General features: G+C 44.7%; 1 protein-coding gene across 1 annotated transcript in view; it reads left to right on the plus strand.

Moving 5' to 3' along the window:
* Positions 1-12,198, plus strand: part of LOC137368693 (uncharacterized) — a 38,984-nt gene extending 26,786 nt beyond the window's left edge. The window contains exons 8-10 of the mRNA XM_068028855.1: positions 1,600-1,739; positions 3,761-3,832; positions 11,955-12,198. Coding sequence (XP_067884956.1) covers positions 1,600-1,739; positions 3,761-3,832; positions 11,955-12,004 — 262 coding nt within the window. The 3' untranslated portion in view covers positions 12,005-12,198. The remainder of the gene's footprint in view (positions 1-1,599; positions 1,740-3,760; positions 3,833-11,954) is intronic.
* Positions 12,199-12,820: the final 622 nt, after the last annotated feature.

Consider the following 12,820-nt stretch of genomic DNA (forward strand, 5'->3'; position numbering starts at 1 on the left):
TCGTCACCGCGTTGCTGATGCAGGGTCATCCACTTCCGCGATGGTTGGTCTCTGGAGTTTTTCGCTGGCTCGATGCCCGAGATTCTCCATACTTATTCTCTTTCTTATCTCTTCGAGCTGTGCTGTCTCTTTCCTGTTGGTTTAGGCCTGCTCACCTTGTTCGTACCTTCTCCTTATTGGCCTAGGCCCAAAGACCCCGGTATCACTCCTTGTCCAAATAAGGCTCCATTCTTGTGATATCTCCCTTGTCTTTCGCATAACTTAATTAGTTCAAACTGGTTTTCACCAGCACAAGCCAGTGTCTGAGCTCAGGTTACTTTAGTTCACAAGCTATTCAGCAGTGTCTGAGCTCAGGTTGCTTCAGTTCACAAGCTGTTCAGCAGTTTACAAACAGACTCAGTACTTCTTGCAGCCCCTGGCCAACAGTCCTTAATATATATCCCCTGTTTTAAGTTGATGTGGGCAATGGAATAGAAGGATAAAAGTTCAGATTTCAGGTACTAACTCAAATTTCTGATTATATGACTCCGGAGATAGAATGGCCTTGCTGGATACTGTTATGAATTTGGGTCTGCCATAGGTATTTATTTGAGTTTGGTGATTTCAGTGGCTCCCTTAAACAGTGCAGTTATCTTCTTTTTTACAGAAGTTGACTCCCCACTGCCCTGTACCTCGTAGCGTGATAGCGAGACTTGGGGGTGTAACAATGAAACTTTCTTCTAATCTTGATCAGATCTCCATGTCTTAAACATGTGCACTCCTTTCACCTCTCCAAAGGTGGACTAAATTAATATTAGGTGAGGTGTTGTTAGGTTTTAGGCAATCTTGGGTGTTCTATTTATTTATTTTATTTTATTTAGAGATACAGCACTGAAATAGACCCTTCGGCCCACCGAGTCTGTGCCAACCAACAACCACCCATTTATACTAATCCTACATTAACCCCATATTCTCTACCACATCCCACCATTCTCCCACCACCTACCTATACTAGGGGCAATTTACAATGGCTAATTTACCTATCAACCTGCAAGTCTTTGGCTGTGGGAGGAAACCGGAGCACCCGGCGGAAACCCACGCAGACATAGGGAGAACTTGCAAACTCTGCACAGGCAGTACCCAGAATTGAACCCGGGTCGCTGGAGCTGTGAGGCTGTGGTGCAGATTCTGCAGGTTGTAACTTCCCAGAGTGTGCTGCTGTTGCAGGTAGTGGACTCATCCCACTTATTCTTCATCACAACCATATGCTTGAAAATCACCGTCAATGGCTCCACATGAGGTCAATTCTCTTAAAACATTGTTCTTTTGAAGAATGGGCCTCTCTGAGATCTGGGTCCTTAAGCTCTTCAGCTGAGAGCAGTTGTTTCTTTATCCTCCATGGCAGAATGTCATTCTCTCTCTTTCGAGTCATAGGGCTGGATTTTAAAAGCCCGCCGCTGCAGGATGTCACAGTAACTCCAAATTTATAATTTAATATTGAAGCACTAAATACCACAATGCTCAATGCCCATTATTTCATGTTACCTAATGTTATTCTGATAGTAGGGCAATGTGAACTGCCTAATAAAGTCATAAACAAACTCAATATTATCAATACAGTTGTAAGGTACCACAGTTGACACTCCGAGAAGTCAAAAGGAAGAATTTTTTAACATATAACAAGCTCCGAAGCTACTTTTCAGTGAAGTACCCAACATTGCTACATGTACCTATACCAAAGAGTGCCCACGAAAATGAAGGTAAGCAACTTTATTGCGCAGCTTGTTGCAACTACTACTGAATTAGCACCACAAAATTTGACGATGAGAGCTCTGAATGTGCCTGGCAGGTGCACTTACACACTCCACAGATTTTTGTTGGGTCAAATTTAATCTAACTCTATTCTATGTCCATTAGTTTACAAATCAGCACTTTTAGAAGGGCTATGATTAATGTGATTTGAGTTTATTGTACCCTCATACAAATTATAGAAACATAGGCCAGATATAGATCTAAATATAGTACCTCTAATCTGGTCCAGTAACATATCTAAACCACAGCTTCAAACAATGAGTAGACAGAAAATCATGAGTGCACGACCACTCTTTCCCAATATGTGTTTCCAGAAGTGGAAGGTCCCGACCAGAAGCACAATTTCATAAAATTATTCTTTAAAATACATGTGTAATAGTATAGTTAAAAGGCAATTCGCTACAGAATAAGCAGCTTCTAGTGAACTTATAAATATTCATGCATCACCAGCCTAGTTACTGCAGTTGGTTTTAAGTTCAGAAAGGAGACAGGTGAAACTTTTGTCGTTGGTTATTTATCTCTCTCAGCATAGGGTAGGGTTCAGCCTATGATACTGTAGATTGTACATGTTTTCTTATGACTGAATGATGCATCTGTTTTGTGGAGGAGAACTGCTGCAGAGGCCCTACTTACATTGATATTGGCCTGGAATTGCTGGGAACAAAATGGCTAATTAAATGGGCATGCCATTTGTGCTGAGGAAGTGATATGCTGTGAATTGTGAATTGCCACACATTGCTCTAGCATTCACCTCCTAAACACTGAAGCTTGCCATCAACCTCCCCATGAGTTTCAAGAAATTGGTGCATTGGCTCTGTTAAAACTAATTAAACTCACCACTGAAAGTTAGGGCTCATATTAAACAATGTAAGGATTCTTTTAATGACAAGGTTTATGTTGCTGCAATGCTGCTTACCTCTCTGGCCCAGAACTGGAACAACTGAAACTTTGTATATAAGCTCACACGTGGTTCTCCCAGGGAGAAACCCTTCTGAAAGTCAACAGACTGTTGCTCTGAGTTCAACATGGAAATAGTTTCCCTTCTTCATCATTGACATCATTCATCTTGATGTACTCCTCTGTAATAGCAAAATTTTAAAAATGGAATCTTATTTCAACCCTTTGGTATTTGTGTGTGCAAGATTGAGCAGGATTTCCTTACTTGATGCAAAGTAGCGGCAGCATGGGACTTCTACCAACACCTCAGACACCACCCTAACACCAACCCAATTCCCTGCGTTGGGGTTATTACCCATGCAACACAGCCTCTCAGAGGAATTTCCAGCACCAAATTAAGGATCTCAGACAGTGCTATACCAGGACCACCATTGCAACACCAGAAAAGAGAGTGATAGACCTTAAAAGGTAAACTTTTCCCCAAAGATGCAGAAATCATGTGAAATAAATGAATCGTTCAGGTAGATGTTAAAGGTCCTACAGTACTACTTGAAAAAGAGCAGGGAATTCTCTCACAAGGAATACAACTGCAAAAACAAATTAACTGGTCATTCTTCTCATTGATGTTTGTGGATTTTTTCTGTGGGCAAAAAAGCCTGTTTGCCAACGTAGCACCAGTCATGGCATTTCAAAATAATGCATTGTATGTGAGGGGCTTTGAGTTGTTTCTGTGCAACATAATTTGGCACTCTAGAAATATAATTTTTTCAAAAAAATCTAACTTTCAATTTCCAGCAACAAGTTCTGTCAGTTCCCTGTCTGATTAAAAAAAAACTATTTTTGTTGTTTAATAAAACTTACATTGCTGCAGAATAATAATAGCTGAATGCCAGGTTGTCAAAGGACACACCTGCTGGTCCTCTGGGATGCAATCTAAACCCCCGAAAATCTCCAAATTTTGCGTGTTTTTCAGACGCTTTATGAAGGGTGCTGGTAAGTGATTTCGAGTTGATGTGAATTGAAGGTGTATCATGTATTTTAACACATTATTATGGTACTTTTTATTTTTTAGAGTTAAATACACACAAACTTCCATCTATCAATACTTCATCCGAAGTTATCCTCAGACAACACAGCAGGAAAGGTACATTTATTATTCATTGAAAAAAAGCTGAATATATATAAAATTGAAAGCTTCAAATTTCCTGTGCTGTTGTGTCAGGAAACAGGAATAATCTTGACAGGCTGTGTAGGAAAGTTAGGCAGGAAGCTTTCCTGCGAGATAACTGCACCCAAAACCACTTAAGTGCCCCAGGCTGGAAATGTGCAGGTATAGATATTGGATCAGCATAAAAATTAGCATCACTTGGAAAACTGCCCTTTAATGGACTTTTAAAAAAACTAACAGAATTCTTTGCTTATTCTTCCATCTTGCTTCACATGTACATGCACTTACTGTTTGTCATATTTCACACTTCAAAAAACAAACAATGCAGCCTGTGGCCTCAGGCACAGTGGGCGAGGGCTGAACTTCTTGGCCCTGATAGGGATGAGCAAGGAGGCTGGTGGGTGTGTAAATTCGTGCTGCTGGCCGGCGTGCCAATTTGCCACCTCCATCCCAGGTAGCCAATTGGCAGGTAGCCAATTAAGCCAGTTAAAGGCTATTATCAGAGGCCAATGGAATTTTCCAGTCGGCCTCTGGGTCTCGAGGAACAGGAAACAGAGTAGCTGCCTGGAGCTGGCCTCCCGGCCCCAGATCGGAGGCCCATTGCTCCAGGCAGGCTTAGAGGCCCTCTCCACCTGCCTAGCCTCAGCTGCAGCCATTTGGTGCCTTGTGGAGGGTTTGTGGAGAGCTACTAAGTATCATCACCTCATTCCATGACAATATGAAAGGCACAATTCAACATGGTGGCTCCTCATCAGAGCCCTTTCCTATCCTGAGTGGTGTGAAACAGGGCTGTGTTCTCGCACCCACACTTTTTGGGATTTTCTTCTCCCTGCTGCTTTCACATGCGTTCAAATCCTCTGAAGAAGGAATTTTCCTCCACACAAGATCAGGGGGCAGGTTGTTCAACCTTGCCCGTCTAAGAGCGAAGTCCAAAGTACGGAAAGTCCTCATCAGAGAACTCCTCTTTGCTGACGATGCTGCTTTAACATCTCACACTGAAGAATGCCTGCAGAGTCTCATTGACAGGTTTGCGTCTGCCTGCAATGAATTTGGCCTAACCATCAGCCTCAAGAAAACGAACATCATGGGGCAGGATGTCAGAAATGCTCCATCCATCAATATTGGCGACCACGCTCTGGAAGTGGTTCAAGAGTTCACCTACCTAGGCTCAACTATCACCAGTAACCTGTCTCTAGATGCAGAAATCAACAAGCGCATGGGTAAGGCTTCCACTGCTATGTTCAGACTGGCCAAGAGAGTGTGGGAAAATGGCGCACTGACACGGAACACAAAAGTCCGAGTGTATCAGGCCTGTGTCCTCAGTACCTTGCTCTACGGCAGCGAGGCCTGGACAACGTATGCCAGCCAAGAGCGACGTCTCAATTCATTCCATCTTCGCTGCCTTCGGAGAATACTTGGCATCAGGTGGCAGGACTATATCTCCAACACAGAAGTCCTTGAAGCGGCCAACATCCCCAGCTTATACACACTACTGAGTCAGCGGCGCTTGAGATGGCTTGGCCATGTGAGCCGCATGGAAGATGGCAGGATCCCCAAAGACACATTGTACAGCGAGCTCGCCACTGGTATCAGACCCACCGGCCGTCCATGTCTCCGTTATAAAGACGTCTGCAAACGCGACATGAAATCGTGTGACATTGATCACAAGTCGTGGGAGTCAGTTGCCAGCATTCGCCAGAGCTGGCGGGCAGCCATAAAGACAGGGCTAAATTGTGGCGAGTCGAAGAGACTTAGTAGTTGGCAGGAAAAAAGACAGAGGCGCAAGGGGAGAGCCAACTGTGCAACAGCCCCAACAAACAAATTTCTCTGCAGCACCTGTGGAAGAGCCTGTCACTCCAGAATTGGCCTTTATAGCCACTCCAGGCGCTGCTTCACAAACCACTGACCACCTCCAGGCGCGTATCCATTGTCTCTCGAGATAAGGAGGCCCAAAAAGAAAAAAAAAGGAGGGTTTCCCCCCTCCCCCCCGCCCCCCCCCCGCTAACAATGGTGGCCTGGCTGCTAAGGGCATTTTAAAATTAAAAGTTAAAAAAGTTGGTGATAGGGCACTTCCATCTTGGGTCGACCTCTCCCTCACTGACCTGAAAAGGTTTCTTCGGAGCTGCAGGGCCTCCTATTGGCCCTCCAGCCTACTCACCATTCTTAATTGGACAGTGAGCCCACCCGCTAGTCATTATTTGGCCAATTCGGGAAAATCACAGCTTGGTGTCTGTGCCCCAAACTGTGGGCTCAATTTTAAGGAGCCCTCGATGCCGGGATCCATGACAGGGACGGGGACGGGGGCGGGGGCGTGGGGGGGGTGGGGGGTGGGGGCGGTGGCCTGAAGATGGTCCCGGATGAGGCTCGCCATGGACCTCGACGCCAGCAGGGCATTTGTGTGGCATGAATGTTACTTGCCACTTACCAGCCCAAGTCTGTATGTTATCCAGGTCTTGCTGCATATGGATGTGCTGAACATTGTGCAGTTATCAGCAACCATCCCTACCTCTGACCTTAATATGGAGGGAAGGTCATAGAGTCATAGTTATACAGCACAGAAACAGGCCCTTCGGCCCAACATGTCCGTGCCGGCCATCAAGCACCTATTCTAATCCCATTTTCCAGCACTTGGCCCGTAGCCTTATATGCTATGGCGTTTCAAGTGCTCATCTAAATACTTCTTAAATGTTGTGAGGGTTCCTGCCTGTACCACCTCTTCAGGCAGTGCATTCCAGATTCCAACCACCCTCTGGGTGAAAGAATGTTTCTTAAAATCCCCTCTAAACCTTCTGCTCCTGACCTTAAATCTATGCCCCCTGGTTATTGACCCCTCTGCTAAGGGAAAAAGTTTCTTCCTCACAGCTCCAGTGACCCGGGTTCAATTCTGGGTACTGCCTGTGTGGAGTTTGCAAGTTCTCCCTGTGTCTGCGTGGGTTTTCTCCGGGTGCTCTGGTTTCCTCCCACAAGCCAAAAGACTTACAGGTTGGTAGGTAAATTGGCCATTATAAATTGCCACTAGTATAGGTAGGTGGTAGGGAAATATAGTGATAGGAATATGGGATTAGTGTAGGATTAGTATATATGGGTGGTTGATGGTCGGCACAGACTCGGTGGGCTGAAGGGCCTGTTTCAGTGCTGTATCTCTAAACTAAACTAAACTAGAAACATATAAAATTATGAAGGGAATAGATAAGATACAAGTAGAGAGGATGTCTCCACTGGTAGGTGAAGCTAGGACAAGAGGGCATAGCCTCAAGATTAGAGGGAGCAGATTTAGGACTGAACTAAGAGGAACTTCTTCACCCAGAGAGTTGTTAATCTATGGAATTCCTTGCCCAGTGAAGTAGTTGACGCTTCTTCAGTAAACGTTTTTAAAGCTAAGGTAGATATCTTTTTGAACAATAAATGAATTAAGGGATACGGTGAGAGCGCGGGTAAGTGGATCTGAGTCCACGAAAAGATCAGCCATGATCTTATTGAATGGCGGAGCAGGCTCGGGGGGCCAGACGGCCTACTCCTGCTCCTGGTTCTTATGATCCTGGTGAATCTCCTCAGCACTCTCTCCATTGCAATCACATCCTTCCTATAGTGTGGTGCCCAGAACTGTACACAGTACTCCAGCTGTGGCCTAACTAGCATTTTATGTAGCTCCATCATAACCTCCCTGCTCTTATATTCTCTGCCTCGGTTAATAAAGGCAAGTATCCCATATGCCTTCCTAACCACCTTATCTACTTATGCTGCTGCCTTCAGTGATCTAGGGACAAGTACACCAAGGTCCCTCTGACCCTCTGTACTTCCTAGGGTGCCAGCATCATTGTTGAAGCAGCTGAAGATGGTTGGGCCTACCCTGAGGAACTGGATTGACACTGATTGGTAGGCTTCATTCAAATCAAAGATGGCAGATGGCACCCATGTGAGGGTTTCTTATGCACGTCTGTGGTTTGGAAGCAGAAGAAGCACAGGGAGTGGGTAGGAATAGCTGTTTGGAGCTCAAGGCCAAATTGTGGATTCAAGATTGTTGACCACACTGAGAACTCTCTAAGAACAGAATAAAAAATTGGGCTGGCAGCCTGAGCATCTCTTTGATGTTCTATTTCCACTAGTTCCACCTCACAAAAAATTTGCCATTCAGGGTTGCTCCCATGAAAGGGTGTTTTTAAAGGGGCAATGGTTATGTACAAAATATTGTGGAAAATTTTCCCAGGCGAGTGGAGGCTGGTTTGCGTGCATGCAGGGAGTTAAAATCCCCTTAAATTGATGCTGGGTCGGGATCCCAACATCATCCTGCCCTCTTCCAGGTTCCTGTGGGGCAGGATTGAAGGCAAGTGGAGATCTGTCAGGTAAGTGATTAAGCAGTCAATTAAGAAGTATTTTAAATCTTAATTCTGGATTTCACAGCCAGACAACCTGTTTCCTGATCTGTCAGCAATACCACAGGGTCACTGAGGCGAGTGCACAATGGGAAGAGCTTCTGTAGTGAAACTGACAAGCTGGGAAACTTTGACCAGTGCAACTGAAGAACATCAGCCCTGGCCAGGGATCATGCTAGACCCCCACCTGCCAAGAATGAGGCACATCAATTTTGTCATGAACATTGATTTTTAACTGTTGTTGGAGCGAGGAAATGACTTGTTAAACAGATCAGCCATGGCTGGAAAAAACATGTACATACTAACAGACATCGAAGGTGAGGAAGTGCATTCCAGGATCTGCTAAGGAGAATACAATCCACAAGGGCCAGGAATGATTAGACCAGCTGGCCACATGACTAACTGGCTGTTCCAGTCTTTTGAACAAGCCACTGAGAGTTTGAACTCAGAAAGACTGTTTGCTCCTGGACTGAGAAGATCTCTCCTGTCTGCTCCCACTGAATCCACTGAAGACATATGAAACCCAAGAGAGAAAAGTCTCCTACAGGGAACAAGATTTAAGAAGAATACTGGGCCCCAACAAAAAGCAAGATCTACCTACCATCAAGGACTCTACAGTAAGCTCGAAGAACCCTAACAAAAACTCTTCAGATATTGCCTTAAACTTTTCCACTTTATTTTTCTTCTGCTCTTTATTGTCTCTATTTGCAGGTGTGTAGCGCATATGCACGCTAGCGTGGGTGTCTCGTGTATCCATAGACGTCAACTAGAGTTTAAGTTCAAGTTTAATAAATTTCAACTTTTCTTCTTTAAACCTAAGAAAACTCGTTTGTGCTGGTTTCTTTGCCTTATAATTGGAAAGTGGTGAACAAGGATTCACCAAGGGGGAGCTAAAAACACTGTGTTTAAAATTAAACCCTGTTACAGTAAGACCAGGTGAAGACTGAGAGGGACCCCTAGACACCTTTCTCACCTGGTCGTAACACCAGGTGACAGACTGCTGTTCAAAACACTTCTTCTCTCAGCGCTTTCACTGTTTGACAGGTGATTGCCAATTTCTTGGAAGGCACTTCACCTGTCTAGCACTTCACTCACCTTCAGCTGCACTTCCTTGCTGCCGGCCTTCAACACAGCATGGAAACAGCTTATGCAGCTGCAGCTTATACCTCTGATAACGTGCAAGAGGAGAAACAACACCACCCCCACAGGACCAGTAGCAGCAGGAGCAACACCAGCAGCAGCACCAGCTGCCTTCTTATTAGCCGCATACCCCTCCACAGGACAGAAGGGATGGATGGACACCGAGATCTTGCTGGAAGGAGGTGGGACTCCCAACACAGGGTCTACAGGCAGAGGATCAGCTCTCCCAACATGTCTGAGCACCAGTCAGGAGGCTCAGGCTCTCATTGCAATTTGCTGCCGAGACCTGCAGCCTCCTGGAATAAGACCTCCTTCCCAATGGAGCAGGTGAACATGCATTGCCAGTGGCCAATAAGATACTTGCCCCTTGAGAGCCCCGCCCTCACCTCTTCACCCCAGGTCTCTGCCTCTCGCCAAGTTGAGTGCTGTCTTCTCCTGCAAGGAGAGAAAGCAGAGAGGTGTGAGTGTTTGTATTGGCTTGTGTGAAGAGGAAGGAAGGACAATATATATGGAGGGTGACTTTGAGGCATGGGTGTGCGAGAGCGCAATAGGATGAGGGTGAGTGTGAGTGTTGGCTGCTCAGATAGGGCTGTGAGGTGCCTGGAGAGAGGGGAATGAGTGGAACTGCAAAGTCTATTGCCCAGAGGAGTGCTGTGAAGGAGAATGCTGGGAAAGTCAGAGTGTGGGGCTTGGCACCTGAAATTGTTATGCTGCTCATCTGCCTTGTCATCCTGAGGTCCTGGATCCTCTTGGTGCATTGTCTCCAGGTTGGTGGAACCACACTTCTGCTGCTGACTTCCTCAGCCACTTCCACCCAAGCCTATTTGGTTGGAGAGGTTGTCTTCTTTCTCATGGCCTTGGGAGAGTTCACGTCACTGTAACCCGTCAGGTCTCACAGCAAGATCTCCAGGTGAGAGTGAGAGACCCAGGGAGCAGCCTACCCAGGTCTCCTTTCCATTCCAAGTTTTGGTGAGCCCTTGCAACCCATGCTGTGATCCCTTTAATTAGAAATCCTTCCTTTGACAGAATGGGCATGTTATTATTGGTTGGGGAACCTGGAGGATGGATGCTAATGCCGTGCTCTGGGAAAGAGACTCTTCAGAGCCTGCTTTTTCATCAAACAGATTCCTGACCAGCAGATGGTCCCGACGTTCTGGCAGGGAGTAAGTGCAGAAGCTTCCACCCATTATCTCTCAAAGAGCAAGGGAGATCCTCAACCTAGCCTTGTGCCTGTAGCCTATTCAAAAAAGCTGGAGAGTCCAAATGAAAAATTCAGCTAGGTCCAGCCTTTTAATTTCTGTTCCTTAACCTGTTCTCCATAACTTTCCATCTTTTTACACTCACCCAACATTTTTGTCTGCTGTTGAAAATCTCTTTCACCACCTCTATCTCTCCATGCAATCATAGCCCACATCTAGAAACCTGAGGCCTCAGTAAGTCATCAAAAAAGTGACTTTACCAATTGGACATTTTTTTAAAATATCCCTGTCTGCAGGGAAAACAATAGGATGCTGCCCTATGGGTAGCAATACAAGAGACGGCTAAGTTAGCCAAAGAATGTTATTTTAAAGAGGATCCTGGAACAGCTGTTACTCAAACAGGTCAATGACAAGTAAATGGGTCACCTCTCTGTTAAGAGTACTCTCCGTCTCTCCAATACTGAAAATGCACTTGGAGTAGTTGAGGCAAATAGCAAAAACATATTGAAAGGAAAACTAGATAACTACATGAGGAAGAAAGGTGTAGAAGGATATGCTGATAGGGTTAGATGAAATAGAGTGAGAGGGGGCTCATGTGAAAGATAAACACTGGCATGGACCAGTTGGGTTGAATGGCATGTTTCTGTGCTGTAAATTTTAAGAAAGTTTCTGTAATTTTACGTCATCTCCAACTCACTGAATAATTTCAAATTTAATTTTTAATTTCTCAGCCCCCTTTGTGGTTTCATCATATTTTAAATTGGCCCACTAATGATTGCTTCTCCAGAATCATGGAATAATTTTAAATGTCTCTTTAGACTATTTTCTGGGAAATTACTACAATAGCGACTGGTCTGTTAGCTGAATACCCAATATCGTTCTTTTTTTAAAAATTCGTTTGTGGGACGTGGGCGTTGCTGGCTACACCAGCATTTATTGCCCATCCCTAATTGCCCTTGAATTGAGTGGTTTGCTAGGCCCTTTAAGAGTCAACCACATTGCTGTGGGTCTGGAGTCACATGTAGGCCAGACCAGGTAGGGATGGAAGATTTCCTTCCCTAAAGGGCATTAGTGAACCAGATGGGGTTTTACAACAATCCACAATGGTTTCATAGTCACCATTCGACTAGCTTTTTTAAAAAATTCTCAGATTAATTGAATTCAAATTTCATCATCTGCCATGGTGGGATTCGAATTCATGTCCCCAGAGCAGTAGCCTGGGTCACTGGTCTAGTGACATTACCGCTATGCCACCGCCTTCTCTGTTGTTATAGTTATTTTTATTTGCAGAGAATATTATAAAAATGATATGCATATTCATGACCTGTTAGTTTTTAAAAACTAAGCTCCACATTATAAAAATGAGGTGCCTCTGCTTAATTGTAGAAATGTTTGAAGATATTCAGAACCAAAATTCAGCCTCATCTCTTCGCTGAGTATTTCTGTCCTCCCAACAACCTGCACTTCAGAAGTCAGATGGACAACTGGATATATCTTAATAGAATTACCTTTGAAACCACAAGAAGAAGTGAAAAAACAAATAATAAACTATAGATAAGTAAAATGTATTTGATAATTCAGAAAAGAAAATTGGAAGAATAAATTTTTGATAAGTCCGTAGTGAATTATCCAGCAGGTTTTATGTTAAAGTAGAGGGCGGAGTGATAGTTAGACGCCTTCATTAAGTTAATGACCTAACACTTATGTAGCTTAAAATACATGGTTCAGGAAAATTCATTTTTAAATCTAGATTTTTAAAAATAAATCCAAATTCTTATTTTTGGATACATTGGAAGTGTGGTCTTAAAGTCTCCAAAACAAAACCAGAAAATGCTGGAAGTATTCAGCAGGTCTGGCAGCAGCTGTGGAGAGAGAGAGAAAGTGAACTGATGAAGTATCATCGATCTGAAAAGTTGGGCTGATTTTCTGGCGGGCGTTGGTGTCCCGATGTCAGGCCCCTATGGGGTTAGCCTGCCCATATCCTCAGCATACCTGCTATTACAACCTTCCAGGAAGCAGTCTCCTAATTGGCCACCTCCATGTTCATTGTCTTATTAAGGTCGGTTGACAGGCTTCTAGTGCTGCAGGCCCAATCTGAGAGCCCGCAGGCATGTCAGGTCGGCAGCCCCACTGGGAAGGATGGGCACTGCCGAGGCAGGTAGGTGATTGCGACGGCGCCTCAACGTGGAAGTGCCCATTGCGCCTGCATTGAAGTTATAAATTAAAGGCCTGGAGCCAGTCGGGCCATTGGG

The sequence above is a fragment of the Heterodontus francisci genome, chromosome 4 (assembly GCF_036365525.1).
Source record: "Heterodontus francisci isolate sHetFra1 chromosome 4, sHetFra1.hap1, whole genome shotgun sequence".
In the NCBI taxonomy this organism is placed as follows: domain Eukaryota; kingdom Metazoa; phylum Chordata; class Chondrichthyes; order Heterodontiformes; family Heterodontidae; genus Heterodontus; species Heterodontus francisci.